This window comes from Podarcis bocagei (genome assembly GCF_964188305.1).
Source record: "Podarcis bocagei genome assembly, chromosome: 5".
Lineage (NCBI taxonomy): Eukaryota > Metazoa > Chordata > Lepidosauria > Squamata > Lacertidae > Podarcis > Podarcis bocagei.
In genome coordinates, this window is record NC_138129.1 from 52,243,552 (window position 1) to 52,256,068 (window position 12,517).

The 12,517-nt window shown below is 40.2% G+C and overlaps 1 protein-coding gene and 1 long non-coding RNA gene across 13 annotated transcripts in view; both read left to right on the top strand.

Moving 5' to 3' along the window:
• Nucleotides 1-12,517, top strand: part of PTPRF (protein tyrosine phosphatase receptor type F) — a 478,572-nt gene that overhangs the window by 373,848 nt on the left and 92,207 nt on the right. For 7 of the 12 annotated variants that reach the window (XM_081195233.1, XM_081195237.1, XM_081195236.1 and 4 more), the window contains exon 6: nt 1,617-1,805. In XM_081195233.1, the coding sequence (XP_081051359.1) occupies nt 1,617-1,805 (189 nt within the window). Of the gene's footprint in view, nt 1-1,616; nt 1,806-11,162; nt 11,181-12,517 lie in introns of all 12 variants that reach the window. The other 5 variants (XM_081195232.1, XM_081195228.1, XM_081195234.1 and 2 more) reach the window with 1 other exon arrangement.
• Nucleotides 1-12,517, top strand: part of LOC308587585 — a 440,103-nt gene that overhangs the window by 334,655 nt on the left and 92,931 nt on the right. The gene's annotated exons all lie outside the window — the stretch shown is intronic.

A 12,517-nucleotide genomic window follows, 5' to 3' on the forward strand; every position in this document is an offset into this window, starting at 1 on the left:
GGTACCTTTTGCACAAAAACCCTTTTATGTTTGCTAGTGAAGAGGCGGTTTCTAGGGATGCCAGACTTTGCATACAAGAAATGGCTTGGGCTCTTATTAAGCTTCAATTGCTTTGGGGGGGGGTATTTCTTTTGAAAATTATAGATGCCCACCATAGCCCCTTAACTTTGCGAAGTCAGAAACCAGATGTTCTCTCATGCTATGGAATCCTAATATGGAAAAAGTAGCTTCTGCAAAGTGGATTTTTGAGAAGATACCAGACAAGGATGCCTGATAAAATGTAAATATCTTATTTGCACAATTTTGCCTTGCCCTATAAATAGGTTGACCATTCAGAGATAAGCAAAATAGAGGAGAAGGCTGGAGGGACTAAAATGTTATGCAAATTATGAATATGCAGATTGGACATAGGAAGTTAACATGAAGGACAGAAGTATAAAACACTTAGACTTTGTTCATACAACACTTTAAACCGTACTTCAACTAAATGTTGCTTTAAATGTGAACACGCAGCATGTGCTGGTGCATGCTGCTAAAATCACAGACCATTTGCTCTTCTTCTACCCACCATGTGGGAAGGAAGAGTAGAATTCTTGACTGTGTAGTCTATAAAAGCACAGGTTTGTCTTAATCCAGTAGGAAGGAATGATTTCCATAGCTCAAATATCCAGATAAGAACGCCAGCTGATGTGGGACTGGCTGGTAAGAAGAGATCTAACACTCTAGTTTTGCTTAAGTATCTGCAAACAAAAGGATGACATGAGAATAAATGAGGTTCTAGTATTTTAAGAAGCTTTTAAATGGTGTTCTGACTTTTCTCATATATTTGTCTGTCTTGCTTGCAACTCATGTTTAGCAGAGAACAGTACATCTTGCCTAAGATGTGAGGAAATGTGCTGAGCTTAGGAGATATTTGCTGAAGTGCTGCTCTGGAGCATTTGGGGGTTTTCTGTACAGGCCTCATAATGGCCTCAGCTACACTTACCTGTAAGGGTAGTACAGCTACTGCAGATAGAATTGCCTTTTTCTCTCACTGCTGAATTTTCTTTTTTCAAACTGTTCATCATAGTGATACTTTCATCTTATAATAGAGCAGTAAGCCATGGCAGGGTGTACATTGCTCATTTTCTGCACGCCTCAGGTATCTTCAATTGCCTGGGAGAGTTTCTGGCAGCTTCTTAATGTGCACCCTGGCATGGATTGGTGCAATTGCTTTGGCTTGTTAATTTTACATTCATTTGTTCATCATAGTCATTTAATAATCATATGTGCCTTTGGAAGATCAGGACAACATGGGGAAAATTCAGTGAAAACTGAAATGAAAAATACTTGTCAGAGATTTGAGCTGCCTCTTCACTATTTTTGCTATGTTTATTGCTTGAGAGTCATATATACAGTCATATATTGTTTGAATGGGTGAGCTGCTGTGGAATCGTGGACTCACCCCAATCTACATACAGTTGCATGATCAAGCTTAGGAAAATAGGTTTGCCAGAGGAGTCACCTGTGCACAGCACTGACTAGCTGGTGCTTGCAATATTGCGAACCAATTTCCTGTTTTGGAATTTTGTCCCATTGCTACTTGGTAACATGATTCTCTTTCTATTGTGTTTCAGAGAACCAGATCCCATCTGGCTTTCCAACCATAGACATGGGTCCACAGCTCAAGGTAGTAGAGAAGGCTCGCACTGCTACAATGCTCTGTGCTGCCAGCGGTAACCCTGACCCTGAAATATCCTGGTTCAAAGACTTTCTTCCTGTGGACACAGCCACTAGCAATGGCAGAATCAAACAGCTCCGTTCAGGTAAAACAATAAAGTCTTCACATTTTCCTGACCCGACTCCACCCCAAATCTTTCTCTACAGGAAGCAACTGTGGTATTTTGTACCTAGATTGTGAGGTTCACTTTTTCACCCAACTTCTGCTACGTTTAAAACCTTGTGTGATATGAAGAAAGGTTTGGGATTTGGGTGGGAGAGTAGATTTCAGTAGTTAGGATATTTGTCCTTGTTTATGGAAGAAGCAGAGCCTTTTGAACATGCTTTCTTGTGTCCCATGAGCAAAGGAGATTTCATATCCATGACCTAGTAGCATATTGGATCAGAGCCATGTAATATATCACTCCAATTCCACTATAGGTTCCTGCTTTCAGGATAGTAAAACACATGTCACTAGTTGTGCCACTTAGAACAACAGTCTGAGAAAAAACATTTTGATTCATGAATAGTTACTCAGTTGGGCCAAAGACAGAAGCTCTTAGCCAGTTTCCAAAATGTGGAAAATCCAGATTTCTAAAATTCTTGAACAGAAATCTTCCCTGCTGCAGAAATTTTCCCCTTTAAATGAGAAAATTATAAGAATGAAGGCTGGAGAATGATGGGAGGTAGCCTACTCACCCACCTGCCTCCCTCATGAATTTATGTTAACCTAATGGCAACTCTGAAGAGGGCTGCTTAGAACATTTCAGTGGCTTCATACGTTCTACAATTCTGCCTCTTTTGGTAACAGGGAAACTCTTCATATAGCCATGGTGCCAGAGCACAGTGTGGATAGGAAGTGAGGATAGTCCTTTTGAGGGAGAGAGAGAGATTGTGATTGGGATATCTGCCCCATTCTAATGAGCATACATGCCCATTAGCTGGCCTCTGATAACTACTTGTATGCAAAACTACTACCCCCTGTAAGCAATGTAACTCATGTGTGGTAGTGGTCGTGGCTCTTAAATTAATATATATCAAATTCTGCAGAAATGAGTTTATAATTAGCTCCTTGCTGACACCTGTGAGACCTCAGTCTTGCAGTAGGCTCCCCCGCATATAGAGCAGTGAGCACTAATTACACTGATAAATTTACAGTTTATATAATTTCACAGTGACCTTTAGCGTAATCTCAATATGTTTGTGCTGAAAGAAAATATCACCCTCGTTAATTTAACTTGAAAGGCACTAAGCAGGCAGCATTAGGGAAGTGCATCCATGGATACTTGCTCTTCATACTTACTAAATCAGCATCCTCATCTAGGAGGATTGCAGATGAGCTGGGCAACCCTTAGGCACATGCTGGGCTCTCAACAACATTCACATCATGTGCACTCGCCTGCTGCTGAGCAAGCTTCAGGGAGGAAAAACCTGAGTTTAAAAACAAAACGTGTTCAGCACTACCGTCACGTCCAAAGTTTATTTTGTTTTTCTTCATTGCAAGCAGTATCTCAACTGAATTTCACCAGGGATTCGGAGTCCCCAGTTGTACAAGACACTTGAATTTCCGGGAGGAGGGTAGAAATCGATGAGTAGCATATCTGCAGGCCTGAGAGAAAATTGATTAAGCTGTATGGAAGTAAATGAGGTTTATAGACTTGCATATAACGTGCTCGGAAAAGAGGTTTAAGGTCCTTATTGGTAGGAACATTGGAAGAGCTCACAAAGCAACATTAGTATATGCCGCTGATCCAAATTGCCTCTACTCAATGAAGCTTCCTTTCCAGCAAGTGTGTAGAGGACTATTGTAACAAAGTATTTCATTTTCATAATCAAAAGAGGGAACTTTATAAGTCTGCAGTTCATAGGGTTCTGAAACTGCATAGAACAGATAATGACCCAATTCACATGTAGCACTAAGCCAAACAGAAGCTTAGCATGGAGGAGTCAAACCTCAAACTTATGTACAGATGTAATGCTAAGCTAAATCGTGGTTAATGCTTGGGCCATTTAGCAGCACCGGGGAGGAATGCTTCATTGCAATCTTCATTCTGGGAACCTGCATGTTTGCTTTCTCATGCCAAGTTATGGTTTGGCTTTGCACTGCATGTGAACTGGGCCGTTCTATTGGTCAGCTGCTGAAGACTTGGGCCCTTCCAAACACTCTCTATTTCTGTGTAGCATTTTCCCAGTATTCAGACTGCAGTATATCTCTGAACAAATGCAGTTGTTTTCCCACCAGAATCTATAAGATGTACTGTGCCATGTCGAATGGGATTGTCTGAGTGTCATGACCACCTGTTGGATAGGCCCTGTGACACCACTGGTCTGAGAAGCTGAGGCAAATAGTGTTGAAAAGAGATGGATTTCTAGGCTCTATTGACGAATTAAAAAATGACAAGTCCCTGGGTCTGGGTGGCATCCACATGAGAGTTCTTAAATAATTCAAAATATCTAACTTCTCCCTAAGATTAGACTGCATATCTGAAAAATTGAAAGCGGCCAATGTAACGCCAATTTTTAAACAGCGATTGGGGCGGGAGGAAGAATCCAGGAAGTTACAAGCCCATTAGTTTGTTCTGGGAAAGCATTCTTAAAAAATAGAATTAGCAAGCATATTGAAAGCAAGTATTGCTGAAGAAGAACCACCATAGCTTTTCCAAGAGTAAGTCCTGTCTCGGTGTCTCAATAAACTTTTAGCATGTAAATAGAGGTGATCCAGTAGACATTGTGTACTCCAGCTTTCAAAAAGCCTTTGACAGAGTACCACACCAAAGACTCCCGAGTAAGCTCAGCAGTCATGGAATAAGAGCAGAGGTCTCTTATGCATCAGGAACTGTTTCAGAAACAGGGAACAGAAAGTTAGAATGGAGAGGAATGTAGAGTAGAATTTCTCAAGGATTGATGTTGGGGCCTTCTCTCTTTGACTTGCACAGAGTTAAGGGGGTGAGTTGTGAGGTGGCAAAGTTTGTTAATGATACCAAATCGTTCAGTGTGTTTAAAACAAAAATGGGATTGTAAGGTGCTCCAGAAGGATCTCTCCAAATTGGGTGAGTGTGCATAAAATGGCAAATAGAATTCAATGTAAGGAAGTGTTAAGTGATGCACACTGAGGCAAAAAAATTGTGAATTGGTGGTGACTCACTAGAAATGAGATTTTGGGGCCACAGCGGATAACTTGAAGTTGTTGACCCAGTGAACAGCAACTGAAAAGTGCAGATTCCATGCTAGGGATCATTAGGAAAGGAATTGAAAATAAAACTGCTGATATCATAATGCTGTTATACAAATCTATGGTGCAACTGCATTCGGAATACTGTGTACACTTGTGGTTGACTCACCTCTAAAAGGATATTGTGGAGTTCAAAAAGGTTCAGAAAGGGAAAGCCAAAATGATCAAGAGGCTTCAGCAACTCCCCCATGAGAAGTTTACAATACAAGTTGAGTGACAGGGACATGGTAAAGGTGTGTAAGATTATTCATAGTGTGGAGAAATTGGATAGGGAGACATTCTTCTCCCACTTTCATACTAATTTGGGCCCATCCAATGAAGCTAAATGTTGGAGGATTCAGGACAGACATATAAAAGAAAGTACTTCTTCACACAGGTATATAATCAGCTGAAATAAAATTAATTTATTATTAACTATGGCTATTTGCAGTTTAGTAGCGCTGCAGAGAGCTTGCTGGAGAGACTCAAAAATAACTTAAACAAGGTTTTAATAACAAAAACAAAAACTCCTTATACACTAAATACATCAACAACAAACCAGGCTCAACCACCAACCCATCCCCCAGGGTAATGAGGGAGCTAGGTGCTGCTCCTTATATACTATGCCCAAATGCTGACACAGCTTAATTAACACAACCTAGCAGCACCTGCTATGTTTCACAGCTGTAAGACTGGGTCTCGTTATTTGCCTTGGCCCTGGCCCTTAAAGACATACACAACTTGTGAAGCAATAATGAACCTTCACATTTTAAAGTGACCATTCAACAATCTACACCACCAAAATGTAGTTGTAGTTACTGGTGTGGGTGGCTTTAAAAAGAGGATTAGGAATAAATTTATCAGTGGCTACTAGTGCCTTGATGTCTATGTACTATCTCTGCTGTCAGAGGCAGTATTGAGGTTACTGGGAATCATCAGTGGAAAGGGTGCTGTTGGTCTCAGGTCTTGCTTCTGAACTTCCAATAGGCATCTGTGTGGCCACTAGACAGTTTCTGAGCCAGCAGGGTTCTTCCAATGTATGCCACTTACCCCTATAAGCATGCCTTAAAGCGACTCACAACAAAACAGCAAAAACATATGAATACATCACTACACTAAATAGTCCAAAACCAATTCATTACAAAATATAACAAAATTTGAATAAACCATTCATTTCGATAAAACGAACTTTATAATGTTTATATAAGATAGACAATATAAGTCATTAAATCTTATCAGTTGATATTATTTATATTAAATAGGTGAGCCAAAGCCAGATATGAGAAAGCCTTCCAGTATAATCATGCATTAACAAATAATATAACCAGTGCTATGTGCAATAAATGGCAAGCATATTTTATAGAACCTGCAGCAGATAATCTCTCACATGCCCCACTCTCATATTCTGATTAACTTTCTTACTTATTAAAAAAGAAAACAAGTATTTAAAGGTTATAGTCATATTTCCTACATTTACTGTGGAAGAAAACTAATGCGAAGTCTAGACAGTGGCTTGCAGCTCCTCCTCGCTATTGATTGTACCGAGGCTGGACAGGGCAATTTGTGGGCTTTTCCTCCAGGTGCAACTAAACGTGGCATCCCAAAATGAAGTAAATAGTAATAAATGTTTGATCATAAAAACTAAACTGTGCCTTTACATGATACAATCTAAGAGAGGCAGTTGACTTACTTGTGTAAGATTCAGGTTGTGACATTCAATCTGAGTTTGTTTAAAGATGAACAAGATTAAAAAGCAGTCAAAATGTGTTAGGTTTTTACCTCAAGTGTTTAGGACATTGCTTTCAAAATGGAACATAGCCATAGAATGATTATGTTAGAGGCCTAGTTTCCCACTTCATCACTTGCTCCCCAAGCAAAGGAAGACAGATCTGCAACATAGAGGTTTGGCAACACAGTTCCTCTAATGGTCCTGGCTGATGAGTGATGTAAAGATTTGCTGTTGTTAATTGTTTTTCTTTCTATCACACCCCTCCTGCACGTGCTGCTCAAGGTACTATTAAATAAAATAATGTTGTAAAATAAAGTAAGGGCATATTAAACATTGACTTATGTAGAGTGGAGGAAGGCGGGGCAGTAAAGATGTAGGCTAAGGAGAAGGCATTTACACTTTGCTGAAAAATTTGTGTAAAAATGAGAGGAAGCACACAAGCCAAAGCTGAAATGGGAGGTGAGATTGTATCATTGGCAAGGTTATGATTAAAAGATACTCCTACAGTACCAGATCAAGAAAGTGGCCAGCAAAGTTGCTCTTGCTGCTTGGGCCAGGCATTAATAGAAAATGTGGCTGGTCATAAATTAAAAGTAGTAATGAAATGGATTTAGTGTGGGCATAGTCATTCATCCATTAAACGTATTTATGTGACTGCCATTCTGCCAAGGCAACCAAAATGGTTTATAATTTTTTAAATATTGAAGCAACCAAAAACTACAAAATTTTGAACAACAGAATTCTCAGTAAAGCCAACCCTGGGAATGTTACTAGGAGGCATTGTAGGATGGAAGGCATTTTATACACATTGGTGGGATCTGCATTACTTAACACCCAGAGCATCCAGTGTAAGGAACAGCAGAAGTGTGGAAAGGTTTTAGAATTAGGGTGGCTTGGGCTGCAGTCCTAGCTAACTTTCCTGGAAGAAAGCCCCATTGACTCTAGTCAGACTTACTTTTGAGTAGACATGGTTAGGATTGAGCTTTTACTCAGAGTAGCACTCGCATACCAACATTCTTTTCAAATATTATTGGCCTAGTTACCTCAGTGGGAAAGTCAGATCCTCAGGTCTGCTATATCTGTAGTTATGCATTCAAGGCTGTGCAAAGTGCCATATACCTCAAATTGTTTGGATTCGGTTTAAATGGTCATTCAGACCTGAATGTTTCTAATGTAGATTATCAATGATATGGACAAGCCTTTTGGTCACATTCAAAGCTCCTTTGTGCTAGAAAGTGAGCAAATGAAGATGTCATTCCTTAACTATAATTTCCTGTTTTCATCCAAACCAGGAAATTTTGGTTAACATCTTCAGAACAAACCAAGATATTAAACAGTTTTTCAAAGTTTAATTAACTGGTAACCATGGTTTCCTAGTTCAGATGAAATTGGAAACTATCGTTAATGGAAGACATTGCGGATTGTTTTGCTTGAAGTGAGGAATGAAAGGACTGTATGCACAGCCAAATTCCTGCTCTTGTCACTGCTTACTAAGGGTGCTTCCAGACAGAAGTTTATTGTGGAATTGCTGCTGAACCATGCAATTTTTTCTTGCAGTGTCCGCATGAAGTTGTTGTCACCAAAATGCCAAGCAATATATTTTTTTTACATTTAATTTCCATACCCCTTACTGCGAAAAATAGATAAGTAAAAATAACTTATAAGCCTAAAGTCACTGCGGGTGTGGAAGCTAGTTAGTGCATTAGCACTTTTTTGTGTGGTGATGGTGGCAGTTTGTCACATGTGGTGACATTTCAGTGGATGGCCCCTAATGCGACAGTCTGTACACAGGTACAGAAATACCTGCATACATGCACAGAGCAGAAGGCAATGGAGGGTGGTGGTGGAGTGTTGGACAGGAGGGACAACAAAACCATCTTCATATACACTCTGTTGAGGTCCTCTAATGTGGACAGCAACTGGCAGAATAGCAATGATATCCATGACTGGGAGAGAGGTGGGGAACAGAAATATGTGGAAGCTAACATGCCAAATGTGCACACTGAAATATCTGATCTGAGCATTATGTTTGCAATATAAGCCCCTCCTGGAAGCACCCTAAGGCAGCACAATAATAAGTGTCATTAATTATTTAGGTTGGGTGGATGTCTTATAAGAACAGTGGAAGCTGCATGCAAAGTCAGTCCATTGGTGCATCTAGCTGAATATAGTCTATAATGACTAGCAGCTGGTCTCCAGGTTTCAAGCAGGAGTTTGGAGATGACAGGAATTGGATAAACTGGCAGCTTCTGCATTCTTGTTCATGCTGAAAACGTACTCCATTGGAGTTAAAACTTAGGATGTTGTCCAAATTTTTATTTTGTAGCATATGACTTACATCTTCATTTGGTGATCCTGACCACTACCATGGGAGTTCTGAATAATTTTTATTTTATGTCTTTTATTGCCATATTCTCTAACATATATTAGTGCATACTAGTCCAAAGAGATCTTGTTTCATTGCTTCAGAGTCATTATACAGCTCTGGCAAGGGCTATCTTACACTGAGATCTGGAGACTGGGTTTTAATAACACACCAACTAAACTTTAGGGAATCCATTTTGAGTGTGTGTTGGGATTCCTTAGCTTTGCATCCATACAGAATTTTCGGTGACTAGGTGGATACAGAACAGCTCCAGATCTGTTTGGCAGCAACATAAAACAGATGCTGCTTCAGTTAGCCAGGAATCATTTCTGGACTCTGTTGTAAGAGATGCTTCTTGTCTCTTAGAGTAGGGGAAGGGGATAAAGACTCTTTATTTACAGCGATAATTTGGAGATGGTGCAGGGGCAAGTAAGCACTCGGCAAATTTTTCTTTGGGACATGAACCAATAACCCTCTTCTTCCTGTCAGTACAGCTTGTGAGCCATGCAAGCTTCCGTGATGAGAATGGTTCTGTCAAGGGGGATGGAATGGTAGTTAGAAAAGCAGATAAATAGGCAGCAGATTTATTATGGTAGAGATTACCCGCAACTTCTGCAAACGACATTAGCCTTCCTGATGCTTCACTCATCTGTGGACAAAAGCATCAGCAAGTATAAACCAGCCATAAAGCGAAAATGGAGTAATGTCATCTCGGCTGTGGAGAATGCTAAACGAAGCAGCTGGAACTGCTTCCTCTGATTAAAAGCTAGGGCTACTGCCTGAAGGAACATGCACTAGGAGAGTGGGAGGGAAAGAGATAACAAGTGTAAATATTTTAATTACTCTTTAAGAGGCAAGTTAAACATGCTTAAAATCTGCCTTCTTTGTATTTACAGAAATCTTTGAGTGTCTTTCTTTGTTTCCCATTGGGTGATCAGTGCTGTGGATAATGGAATGTGGGGAGCGGTTAATCTCAGATACACAGCACTCATATGCTTACTGGTATTTATTGATCAATACACGGAACATGATTTGACGCTCTGTGTCCTGTTTAACCCTCTCTTTCTATCTGTTTAAACTCCCCAGTTTTCTTTGGTAAGTGCTTGGTGTTCAGATGTGCAAAATTTGCATCAAACCAACACATACCATGAACTGCCTACAAATTAGATCTGCATGAATCTCCCTCACCTTACTAACAGCCTTCATTTGCACAAAATAAGACCAAGGGGACAAAACTGGGGATCAGAGGAGTTTGCTGTCAGTTTACATACACGGGTCTCCCTCTGCACATCTGGACCATGCTAAAAATAAAGCCCATGACTGAGCAAACTGCACTTTTGCTTGAGGTTTTGGAGCAGTTAGCTTTGTAACCAAGCCCTCCTTATAAGATGCACTCATAGCATGTGAACTTATTTTCTGCTCCCTTATAAGGAGGGTTGGCATCCCTTTCCTCTGCCTACTGTATAAATTACGCAGAGCGAGTCTGGTGCTCCATTGGTCCAAATAAAAACTAGAAGAAAGTGCTTTAGATTTTTATTTGAAAAATCTGTTGTGTAGAATACCAATTTCTGGCCAGGGGGAGCCTGGTGTAGGTTTTATTAAAGTTACCCCTGAATTCATCACTCAGTTTTTAAGTTTCAATTACATAATCAGATTTTGTCCCCAACGGTCCATGTAATCTTAAACCAAGAATGTGTGTCTCACCAACACCATATGCTTAATTTTTCTCCCCACACACACTCTCTCACAACCCTCACTCTGGTACTCCCACAGCCCCACCTTCTGGCAGAATAAAAGGGCGCAGCACCCATATCCCAGTGGCTTCTCCATCTCAGTTGTGACAATGAATGCCAGTGGTTTTGCTTAGGAGTCAGAGCCCTCCTTTGTGTAGGACCAGCAATATATTAATTGGGTAAAATGGGGCCAGACTCTGTGTTCTTGGTAGCAGAGAGCTTTACTAACCACCTGAGGGCATCACTCTGACTTGTTACTGCACATCCTTTATTTCTTTTTATTTATTTATTTTTGTTTGTTCCTGTTGCGCTAATACAGATTCTAGCTTTGAAAAACTTTCTACTTTTTTAGTTACAATTTTCTTCCTTTCCTCTTTGTACTAACGCTTCTCTCTAATCTTATTTGCATTCAAATTACCTCACCAGGTGGTACACCAATCAGAGGTAAGAATGCTGAACTGTGCCTCTAATTGTCATGTCACTCCATATCCTTTCTGCCATGCCCGTCTCCAACAGTATATCATCTCCAGCTATTCTTTCACTCCAAACTCTTGTCAGCTCACTTGCGCATCTGCTGTTCCTTCCTGTGTGTGCTTGTTTTTGTTTATTTTTAGTGTGGCGCCTTGTAGAATCATCCATCGCAGGTGTGCACAGGTCAAAGGGGGTTATTCAACGAGAGGTTTTCAGAGGGAGAACGCTATCCCCATTCATGCCACAGAGGGCTCTGAGGTCTTGAATCTTTCAGATTCAGTCACCCTCTGGGGCACCACGTCCTGGCAGGTCTGAAATAGTTGCTGTGGCGTGTTTTGAAGGATGTAACATTTTCACAAGAGAACAGTGAAGCCCTTCCTTCTGCATTATTGCTGACAGGAATTGAACTAATACAAAGGAAATAAATTCTTAAAATGCCAGGCAAATCTAACTTGAGGAATAAGACTGGAGGACTTTCTTTGAGAGCTGAAGGTGCACCTTTTCATAAATTTAATAAATAACATTATTATTATTATTATTATTATTATTATTATTATTATTTATTATTATTATTTTGCTGGCCCTTCTCTGATATGAAGGAGAAGGGAGGAGATCTAAGATGCCAGCTCCACCCCTTCTGAAGCCTGACAAGGATTCATGGTGCACTGTAGCATAAAGATTTGTTGTGAGTAAATGAATCAGACACACATCTGGCTGCATTAAGTCTTCAATTGTTCAATCCACCTCCAGTCTGACAGCTCTGCATTCCCAGACCTTGCTAGTTTCACTGCCTATATGTGCTAGTAACATTTCTAGCCTACACACTCAAAGTAGTCCCTTGAATTAATTTTAAGGTTGTAATCAGTACTATATAGTGTGACTCTGATCTCTTGTGATTTCAGTTACTGCTGTTGACTGACCCCTGAATTTCCTGATAAACTTTTTAGCACCACTAAATTACACTATCTCATTTGTCCAATGCTCCCCTTCTTTCCTCCCCCTTCTCTCTCCACTGAATCACTGCTGGAAGTCAATAATCCAAGTCTTTGGAACTGGTTCTGTTGCTGGGGGTTAATGTTTTCAGTTCTTGTTAAGTGATTTTGGAGCAAATGGGGGTTGCTGTTTCAAGTGTATTTGCATCAAGTTGCTTCTGTGAAAAATCTGGGTCAGGGGAAAAACTGTAAACCTCATTTTGATATGAATGGGTTTCTCTGTCATCTTCTCTCTGGAATGCTGCAAGATTGACAGCTGTGATGCCACACATTTTTAAAACCTTTTCTCTGCTTCTATCACAAGCAAAATGACAGACT